Source organism: Notothenia coriiceps, unplaced genomic scaffold, assembly GCF_000735185.1.
Source record: "Notothenia coriiceps isolate Sejong01 unplaced genomic scaffold, NC01 NC01_scaffold00007459, whole genome shotgun sequence".
Taxonomy (NCBI): Eukaryota; Metazoa; Chordata; class Actinopteri; order Perciformes; family Nototheniidae; genus Notothenia; species Notothenia coriiceps.
Window position 1 is genome coordinate 69,264 of NW_011340160.1, and position 10,798 is coordinate 80,061.

A 10,798-nucleotide genomic window follows, 5' to 3' on the forward strand; every position below is an offset into this window, starting at 1 on the left:
TCTGCCTCTATTTAGACCTAATGAATATTATTTAGTGTCTCTACTCTTCTCTATTATGTCCGTTTTTTGGTGTGCCATTTAGTTTTCTCAAGGGCATATTTAATATAGATTGTGCTTGTGGTATATGTACAGTCCAAAAGCTATCCACCATTATATAAAGCCATATTAACACAGTATATAAATTGATATATAGAGAAAAGTAATGAAAATGTGTACAAGAAACAAAGATTTACAAACCAAATATATATAAAAATATTGCAAATAAAGGGGAAACAAGTATGAAAAATATATCTGAATTTGAAGTGGACTAGCTACAGTTTTAAAGTGGTAGTATTTGGCCGAAATGTGCAAAAGAACGTATACAAATCATTCATCTGCAATAAATACCATATTAAAAAGTGCAGCATTTTTCAGTTTTCTTGTAATGTTAACGGTCTATTATGTGTCTTCTGGGAGGATTTCTTATCATATGTATTGTGTTGGTACATGTGTGCAGGCAGCTCACTCACTTTTATCTTCTGCTCACACATGGGGGGCGTGGAGGGGGCGGGGCTTCTGCTGGTGCGTCATCTTATCAGGAAGAACCGCTCAGTTCGCAGAGAGCGGAGCAGAGGGTGACCAAGTACCTGAAAGTAGGTACAAAATATCGCTTTAACTACTAACAGGGACTAACTTAAACCATTTAAAACACTTATTTATTCGAATTTTCGCTTATATGTGCCTGTGTTGCTTAGTTTGTTAGAGAGAGGAACTTTAAAGTTACCACGAGTTCAGTCAAGGACAACAAGCCACTTTTTCGGTTTTGTTGTGAAAGCCAATATACATTTCCTGCAATTTAATTTCTTATCGGCTTTAATGCGTCCTATAACATTTATTGAAACCTCTTCTGAATAATTTAGGTTGTCTGGTTAATTCGGCATACATTTGCATTATAACCAAATCAGTATTTGATATAAAAAAGGACGTTTTTACTCATTATTTAGACTGCTATTGTTTATGTATGTGTAACGACTTTTGTATCTTCAGAACAGTGGAGTTCGTGGATTAAGTTTTGCATTTATGGCAGGCTTGCTAGTAATGTTTTGATATTATAATCAGAGGTGGAAGAAGTAGAGCTTGTACTTCAGTAAAAGTAGAAGTACTCAGGTCTTGTTGTACTTGAGTAAAAGTACCAGAGTGTAGGAATACTCTGTTACAGTAAAAGTCCTGCATTCAAAATGTTCCTCAAGTAAAAGTAGAAAAGTATTCTCATCCAAATATAGTGAAAGTAGCGACAGTAAAAGTAGTCATTGTGCAGATTGGTCCATTTCAGAATAATATATATGATATGTTTTATAATGATTGATCATGAAAGTGTTCTCAAAGCTGGTAAAGGTGCAGCTAGTCTGAATGACTTTGTATACTGCAGGGTAGCTTGTGGATTTACTCCAGGTGGAACTAAAGTCTGATTTAACACTTGATTATATTTCACATCATTCATCCACATCTGTAAAGAAACTAAAGGTGTTAAGTAAATGTAGTGGAGTAAAAGTACACCATTTAAAACAGCCTTTTTTTAGACCTTACAATCAACATCTTAATGCCTAATTGAAAGTGTTTTATCCTCCTCTCTATGTCTGACTGTGCATTCAGTCGAGGTCATCTGAGTGTAAATGAACCATCTCCATGTGTCCTCTCCACAGATTCATCAGCGCATTATGCCTGATGACATGGCGAGGCCTTTAATCCGCGACAGAGGTGAAGCAGGAGGCTCGAGACATCTGGAAGCCTCCGTGTCTGACTCTCCGGTGATCGGCATCATGGGAACGGGCGACTTCTCCCGCTCGCTGGCCAGGAGGCTGGTGTCCTCCGGATACCAGGTGGTGGTGGGGAGTCGAAACCCCAAGCGCTCTGAGGCTTTGTTCCCCGAAGAGGCCGAGGTGACACACACACTCTGACACACACCCACACTCACCATGTAATGAGTGTTGTTGGTCCCGTCCTAAGGTGCTAATTATATGTTTACTCACTAACTCTACCCGCAAGGCATAATAACAGCTGCTATTATGATGAAGAGATGCTTAGCAGATAATCCCAGTTGTGGTTTGGGAACAGAGTTACACACCTTTGCATTGTCAGTGTATGTCATCGCGAAAACCACAAGGACTCTTATAAGTGAACTTTGTTTCTTATAAGGTGCAGGCATTGTAGGAGCCATTTAACTGAGTTTATCATATAAGTTTTGTTTTTATTTGAATTGTTTAACATGTTTTATTAGTATACATGGCCTACAGATATTATTTGTTGAATATTTATCTACTCAGCTTAGTTGTTTACGCCCCCGAATATATTTGTTGGTCTCCTATTTGCTATATTATGTGTGTTTATGGGGAAGGGGTTGTTGTTAGACGGGGAAAGCTAAACAAGTTGAACCACAAACACAGCAGACACACTGAGAAGGAGAGATGTATGGAGGAACAAACAAATTGATTCATCTTGACAAAATGGATTATGGTTTTGGATTATTTCTTTATGATGCAACTTCCTATGATTGTCAAGTTGAACCGTTCCTCTGTTCCTCTTCCAGGTGACCTCTCAGGTGGAGGCAGCCAGTCAGGCAGCCCTGGTGTTTGTGGCTGTTTTCCCCGAGCATCACTCCACGCTGCTGGAGCTGAAGCCCTCGCTGGCTGGAAAGACGCTGGTGGACGTGAGCAACGGTTTGAGAATCAACCACGACGGGCCTTCCAACGCCGAGCAGCTGGCCGACATGTTTCCAGAGAGCGATGTGGTCAAAGGGTTCAACACCATATCGGCCTGGGCGCTGCAGAGAGGACCTCGAGATGCAAGCAGACAGGTGGGAAACATCTGCTCAGAGTATGCATTCATGGAGACTCAAGATGAATTGTTTAATTGTCATTGGTACATAGCTACAGTGGAGTTATGTTGATGAACATCTTAGGTCCCAGGCTCCTCCAACAGTGCATCACAATAAAGCAGATCAAAGAGTGCTTGAAGGTATTCAGTCATATTTCTAACTTCTCCCCCCAGGGATGCAAGCAGACAGGTAGGAAACATCTGCTCATAGTTCACATTAATAATGATAATCGATGACATTTGTATTGTGCCTTTCAAGGGACCCAAGGCCACTTTACATGGTGAACAAACAAACAAACAATCAGACAAACAAAAGGGCAAAACAAATCAAAATGAAATGAAGTAGGGGTGGAAGCAGGGGGACGGTGATGAGTTTTTAATGATGACTTGAAGATGTCCAGGGAAGCAGCATTCATGGAGACACGTCTTGTGACTACATCTCTCAACCTGTTCCCTGCAGATCTTCCTGTGCAGTAACAGCAGCACGGCCAAGAGCTCCGTGATGCAGCTCTGTCGCAGGATGGGCTTCGTCCCGGTCGATATGGGCCTCCTCTCCTCTTCTCTGGAGATTGAAAACCTCCCCCTGTCTTTATTCCCTTCCTGGCGCATCCCCATCCTCTGCACCCTGTTCCTCTTCATCCTCTTCTACCTGTACAACTTCCTGCGGGACGTCCTGCAGCCCTACGTCACGGCGGGGAAGAGCGTCTTCTACAAAATGCCCATCGAGACGGTGAACGTCACTCTGCCCTCCGTGGCCTTGGTGATGTTGGCGCTGGTTTACCTGCCTGGTCTGTGTGCCGCCTTCTTCCAGCTGTGGTCCGGCACCAAATACAACCGCTTCCCTAATTGGCTGGACCGCTGGCTGACGAGCAGGAAGCAGTTTGGACTGTGCAGCTTCCTGTGTGCAGCTTTACACGCCATCTACAGTCTGAGCCTCCCCATGAGGAAGTCTGCTCGCTTTAAACTGCTCCTCGCTGTTAGACAGGTGAGAGGGATCCAGGCACAGCACTTTGTCTGGAGGCTTTAAAGTGCTTTCTAAGTAAATAGATAAATACATTAAAAACAATTATTTATTTATCTTTAATTCCTTCATTAGCGTTACAGCAAAATTAGCAAAGCAGGTACGAAATGCTAAAAGCTAACTAATTTAATAACACACTTTAGTAACAGCATAAAAATGATATATATTATAAACTGAATTAGACTTGGCAGAAGTGGCATTTGTTGAACTGGACGTTTGCTATATAATCATTGACTACATTTAGAACTAGCTGCAGCACATCGGGTGAGTTAATTAGAGATGAAGAGTGCTGTCTGTCCTGTGGTGTCCAGATGAAGGAGGGGGACGAGGTGTGGGTGGAGGAGGAGGTGTGGAGGATGGAGCTGTACGTCTCCGCGGGCATCATGGCGCTCGGACTGCTCTCTCTGCTGGCCGTCACCTCGCTGCCCTCCGTCGCCAACTCTGTCAACTGGAGGGAGTTCACCTTCATACAGGTACGCACAAACAGGAAGGAGAATGCTATAGCTGTCCCTGAGGTTCAAAGGCTTCATTGTCATGTGCACGGTAGCTGCACTGTAGACATGGTGATGAATACATGCACAATAGATGTATAGCTAAAAAAAGACCACTTGAAAAAAACATTCAGCTGCAAACAGACGGATGGGATTAATACACAATGATGGGTGAAGATTGACAGACACTTGACACACACACACACACACACACACACACACACACACACACACACACACACACACACACACACACCCCTCCAGTGGGGTTTACTCAGGTCATGGGTGGTGTGTTTCCTCGGGGTCCGCAGCAGCCTGTGAGACATGAGTTAATTTGATGAACTGGTATAATAAGTCACTTAAAAGGGAAATATCAGTTTTATTATCATCATTGTATTTGATTTTTACATTAAAGGTGAACAATGTTTTGTCCATAATTGAACCCGGTCTGTCTGGGTTTGTAGGTTATTGTTCCTTGCATGCTTTAGTCGCTGTGTTTTCTTTCTTTTGTGCGAAAGATATTAAGTTTATGTAGATGTGCACTCTGAACCTCTTTAACATTGTCTCCCCCCTGCAGTCCACAGTGGGTTACTGCGCCCTGTCCATGGCCACCATCCACACTCTGCTCTTCGGCTGGGGCAGAGCCTTCGACCCGTCCCAGTACCGCTTCCTGCTGCCGCCCACCTTCATGCTGGTTCTGGTTCTGCCCTGCGTGGCTCTGCTGGGCCGCCTGGCTCTCTGCGTGCCCTGCGTGGCCCGGCGCCTCCAACAGATCCGCCGCGGCTGGGAGAAAACACGACACATCCGCTTCAGACTGCCCGAAGACAACTGCCGCAACAGGCTGGACGACGTCAGCAACGTGTGAGAGAGACCCAGACACTGTAGCAGAGACTAAAGGGTGTACAAGCAGTATGTGTGGACTCAGGAGGTCAAAGAGTCATAGGGGAGGCTCCTCTCTGGCTCACTGAGAGATTTCAGGGATGTGTGAGCTTCTTTTTAACAACCTGATAGGTCCTGATGAAGATAGAAGTAGAGCTTTGGTAATCAAACTTATTGCACGATGCATCGTCACTAATGAGTATTTAGCCTTCATTTATTGTTTTGTGTTAAGCTTCAACACAGAGTAGAAGAGCAGCACACATTTCACTTATGCAAAACAGTCTCTGTTATACTTCTGATGGACTGCTGAAGGCTTTACGGCTCAAGCAGAGCAACAGGACTTTGTAAGAGTCTTTGAAATCATCTGATCATCAGAAGTAGACCTCCTCTTACCTTTTCTCTTTACACTTCAACACTTCAACACTGCTGCAAAGACGTTTGTCCCAACACTGTTACGATGTTTTTTCGATGTGACATCAATGTTTCCTTTCGTTAGGACATCATTGAGAATTAGATAATATATGTATTTAAACTTTGTGGGACTGTTGGGAAAGGATTGTGGTTTGGATGAGGCCTGAGCCTCATGAACACCTGGTTGGTTGCAGAAAAAGCTGCATAGTGCCTTTTGAAATGTGCAAAGTGGTCTCTGCAGAGAAAGCGTTATGTGTCATGGTTACGGTCGACTAACTCTAGAAGTGTGTGACTTCACTGATGGATAATGTGCGTCCAGAACTGATCATATTATCATTGTTACACAAAAGCCACCCCTTCTTTTCAGAATGTTTCTTCAGTCTCTTACTCAGGTAATGTTTTCTGATTCTCTCGGCCAACTGGAAACTGAAGCGCCTCGTTGGTTTGCTTTGTCGAGTACAGAAAGTGCTCACACACCTCCACTGATGTGCATATTACATGTGTTTCTGTCTTTATTTAACGTGTTGAACTGACCTGCTGATAAACACCAATCATAACACAATCGTCCTAAAATTTGGAAAGGCTGTTGCCAAACCTTTTTACAGTTTCATTGAAATCAGTTTTCTGCTTTGGTTTGTTCGGCTTTTTTTATTCTTAGAGTTTATATTTTATTAGTGTTCTAGCCAAAGATGATTCTGTGTTACATGTTTTCTGAATCTAAGTTAAAATGTCTCCATGGTAGTGAACTGAAATGTACGTTTTTATAAGTGTGAATGTAAATAATTCAAATCGACATTTCTAGAACATAGAATAAATACTTTTTTCTACAAAATGTTGTTTCACTTTTGTATTTATGTTTTAAATATGGGAGATTCATTTGTAGATGCTTCATGTGAAGAGTTCTTAATTGAGTGAAAGGTTGAAGTGAAATTTAAAAACATCTAATCTTTCAAATACTGTTTAAAGATACGACTGATATAGAAAATCCACTAAAAGGCTTTTTGTTTTAGCAGCAGGACTTGAACTGGTGACCTTCAAGTGGCCAACCCAATTCCCAATGGACTTCCCCACCACCGCCCAAAACACTAGATCAGGTCAATCTGACATAGACTTTGAATCATTAAATAAGTGGACGCTGCCATCTTGTGGCGGAGAAACTTCCCCTCTTCTCCCAAAGCTAGAAACATTTCCTTTGACATAAATGTGTATTTAGGAGAAAAAAAAGACTTAAAAGTGATATTTGTATTTTATTCTGTACCGTTTAAACAATTTGATAACTCTTATGAAACATTAGACAACAGGTGTTTCTTAAAAAGGGATTAAATCTGGTCACAGACGTTTTTACATTCTCCAAAATATTAGATTTTCTTTGTCAGGCTTGAGCTTTAATTATAAATATATATATTTTGTATTGCAACTGGGAACTCCCGCTGTTATCTGTCACCTGCATTTGTCTGTTTGAATATTACTTTAACAACCTATATTAATTATAGGTAGCCTAGTATCACATTGAGTATCACATATTTAGATTAAAAAATATAATGTTTAACAAACTATGATAAAAAACGGACCTCAAAGAATACTTTTCCTTCCTTTTATTAGCCGTTATTCTCCTGCTGTGTTTACTCTCTGTGTCTTTAAGAAAGCCCCTCCCTGACTTGATGAGCTGCTTTCAGGACTTGTTGAACCAGCAGAGTGAAGGAGCAGCAGAAAGCTGTCACTTTCACACAGCAGTCATGAATGTAAGTACTCTCTCACTTTAAGCCGTTACTACGATGGGACACAAAGGATTTACTGTACCGTTAAGTTGTGTTATCCACAGGGAAGTTTCTGTTGTTTTTAAAGCTATATCATAGATGTTTATTTTAAATATGAGAGTTTGAGTTTCTGTGTTTTCTCCCCTTCCAGGAGTCCTTTGAAAAAGCCGTAGAGGAGGTGAAGAATCTGAAACAGAGACCAGGCTACGGCGACCTGGGGGAGATTTACGGTTTATATAAACAAGCCACAGTCGGGGATGTTAACATAGGTGTGTGTAAGGTTTCTAACATCGTAGAATGAATCTGGAAACCCCAAAGAAAGACTGATGTGCTCAGAGTTACCCAGCAGCGGGCAGATACCTGCAGGGCGCGGTGAGACTAGAATCAGGTCGGACAAGTTGGGTGTCTTTCTGTGAAAGATGCCAAAACTGATAGAAAGTTGTTAATTGAGAGTTTTTTAAATTTTTGACCAGCACCACGGCACACACATGTTATACATATGCAACTGAAGTGCTTAGTAACAAGCATATGAACAAGTGTGTGAGAAAAAAGTATTATGTGTTAGTAGAAAGAACTTTTATTTCAACTTGTTCAGCTAGGAACTAAAACCCCAAACCACTATCTGCACATTTTTTAAATACCATGCATTTTGAACTATTAGGTCAAGGAGTTAAAGGGCATTAAGGGCAACTTGTGTTATTACATTAAAGTTTAAATACAATTGTTAAGCCTATATACGTGTTTGAGAAAAGTCGATTTTTATTTTATTGAACTATGTGATAATGATTATTTCATGTGGGTGATTTTTCTGCACTGAGTACTTTTACTGTTGATACTTGAAGTACATTTTTCTTTCAGTTATTTAATGAATTTACTTTCTTTCAGGTCGTCCGTCGATATTTGACCTCCCAGGACGGGGGAAATGGGATTCATGGGAACGAAGAAAAGGTAAGATCTTCACACAGCATTAAAGAACTTCAAAGAAAACCATGAAAGAGTCATTGGAAAAACTGATATTTATTCTACTGTCACACGGTTTGCTTATTTCCTTTTTTAAACAACAGGCTTGGGCAAAGACGAGGCGAAGGTGGCATATGTCGAATTGGTGGAGGACCTGAAGATTAAATATGGGATCTAGAGTCACTTCCTCACACCTTCTGTATTATTATTATTTCTCACTTTGTTCACATTGGACTTCATGTAGAGCAGATATCACCTGCTGCTGTACTCTTTGCTATTTAATTCCTGCGTTAGACCACATGGAGAACGTTCTGATTGCTCATAATGAAGCGATGTGATCAGCGTTATCGCCTTCTGTCTCGATTGCTATTCTTTTTAAGTGCAAACAACACAATGTACATTTTCATATAAAAATGTTAAAATAAAAAGCATTGGTTCACAAGACTAGTATCAAAAATAAAGACTTGTTCTTTGGGCTTGAAAGCCTTAGGCCAAATATCCAACAAGTATTCACCAAATATCAAAAGGAAACTAACTAAGGAAGGCAGGGTAACAACAGTGTACTCTTTGAGGTCAAAATGACTGTTTTTGTCAAAGGAGTCTGGTGGATTTGAAGAAAGGGCTCTCTGAAAACAACGTCAATCACTCACAATATTCTAAATATAGACACGTACAATGAAGCTTGAATTACTTTTAAGTTGGTCTTTCTTTTATATGTCTTGATATACGTTTTGCTTAGCTATAGCAGTGCTGATATTGTCTATTTCTGCACCCTCTGTAGGTAACACACTGACTATGTGTAACCAATGTATAACTTCACTTGTTTATATTTCAGTAAAATCATTTTTGTCCATACTTTCTTTGTAAAACTTGTCACTTTATTTTTTAGATGCTTTTATTTTGAAAAGTACGTTTTATTTTGTTACTCTTGGCACCGGCACATTTCTCCAGACTCGCGGGCGCTACTTTCCTCAGTTAGCTTCAGGCCCCACTGAGGAGAACTAAGTGGAACGAGTGGTGTCATAAATGTTGTATTTTATATGTTAATAGATTGTTTAATGTTACACTTCACACAAGCCAAACCCATTTGCAGTTTATATAATGTGCAGCGCTTCAAACAGTGTTTTGGAGCTTTCTAAAGTTTAGCTATATGCTAACCTAACATGTGGGTGTCTTCTTCGACTGAAGGTGTTAATTTAGAAAGCTGATGAAGCCATTTCCTGCTTTAATTATTATATTCTGTTTTGCACAGGTATGTGGGTATTATTTTTGTGTTTTGTAACTGTAAATTGTATTGTAACTGTACATTAATGGTTATATTTGTATATATTAATTTACAAAGAAAAACCAGTTTGCCAACATGGATAAATGTATATCTGTTAATTGTATTATTTAGAACTTTGTATACTTTCCTGAGTTAGGTTCAGGCCCCACTGAGGAGAAGTGTGAAGTTAGAAAGCTGATGAAGCCATTTCCTGCTTTAATTATTATATTCTGTTTTGCACAGAGAATAAATCCTGGTTGGCAAGAAAGAAGTTGTTTGCATTCACACAACACAACGCAGAGATCACATGTGGTGTCAAACCAGACCGGTAACATATGCAGATGACAGTCTTGTATTTATGGCTCATCAGGTAAAATCAGAATTTCTCTTTTCTTTCATTCACAAAAATGTCAAGAACTAGAAACATTTAAATTCACCTTAAACGCCTACCATATTTTCAAAGCAATAATATACATTACAGCTTTCACTTCTTTCTGCTATGTTTTAGTGTTGCACGGTGTACCGATACTTGAAAGGTACCACGATACCCTGCCGTTAAAAACGTTACGATTCCTCCGTTTCATTAGTATGGGTACTGTTGAAGCCAATTTGCTTTGGGTTGTGCACGGGGTTTGTCTGTGTGTGTGTGAACGCGTCATCATCCAATCTGCGCACCTGGGAGCATGGGAGGTAATTAAGCTATATATGTGGGCACATGTGATCAGTTGAGATGAGAGGTTAGAGAGGAAGCCACACGTTTTCCAACCGTGTTGACCGTGTCTGAGCATGTGCGTGATTGTTATGTTTTAACCAAGATTTTAGATAGGCCTTCGTAAAAGAACATTTTAACGTTGTGTAAAGAAATAAAGCATTACAAATTACGTCATGGTGGACCTCATCCTTCACCACAACACGCGTTGGGAACTCTGACTGCTTACCTCCATGAGTGGCCTTTTTTGATGAGCGATCGCTGCTTCACTTGTTAAAAAAAAAACGCTCCAATTAATGAATCAGAGGATCTCGGACGGAAGAAGGAGCTGCTGCGCTCCCACACAGCTCCAGATGATTGCTGACATGTGAACGCTGTGAAAGCCACGAGGAACCACGGTAGGATCGTTCAGAATTGTTGCAAGCTGTGAAAGACCTTCTCATATCAGGATAA

The 10,798-nt window shown here is 40.7% G+C and overlaps 2 protein-coding genes across 3 annotated transcripts; both read left to right on the forward strand.

Annotated features, from left to right (window-relative positions):
* The first annotated feature begins 583 nt into the window (after positions 1–583).
* Positions 584–6,401, forward strand: steap3 (STEAP family member 3, metalloreductase). 2 transcript variants are annotated; one of them, XM_010769551.1, is made up of 6 exons: positions 584–632; positions 1,683–1,919; positions 2,567–2,833; positions 3,314–3,838; positions 4,186–4,347; positions 4,943–6,401. In XM_010769551.1, exons 2-6 carry the CDS (start codon positions 1,698–1,700, stop codon positions 5,228–5,230), a joined length of 1,464 nt encoding a protein of 487 aa, XP_010767853.1. In that variant the 5' UTR covers positions 584–632; positions 1,683–1,697; the 3' UTR covers positions 5,231–6,401. The 2 variants fall into 2 exon arrangements, with proteins under 2 accessions (XP_010767853.1, XP_010767854.1); XM_010769552.1 differs by having other exon boundaries at positions 618–636.
* A 310-nt stretch (positions 6,402–6,711) lies between these two features.
* LOC104944075 (acyl-CoA-binding protein-like) lies at positions 6,712–9,227 on the forward strand. Its single transcript, XM_010769553.1, has 4 exons — positions 6,712–7,397; positions 7,564–7,681; positions 8,298–8,360; positions 8,477–9,227. Exons 1-4 carry the CDS (start codon positions 7,317–7,319, stop codon positions 8,548–8,550), a joined length of 336 nt encoding a protein of 111 aa, XP_010767855.1. The 5' UTR covers positions 6,712–7,316; the 3' UTR covers positions 8,551–9,227.
* The last annotated feature ends 1,571 nt before the right edge of the window (positions 9,228–10,798 follow it).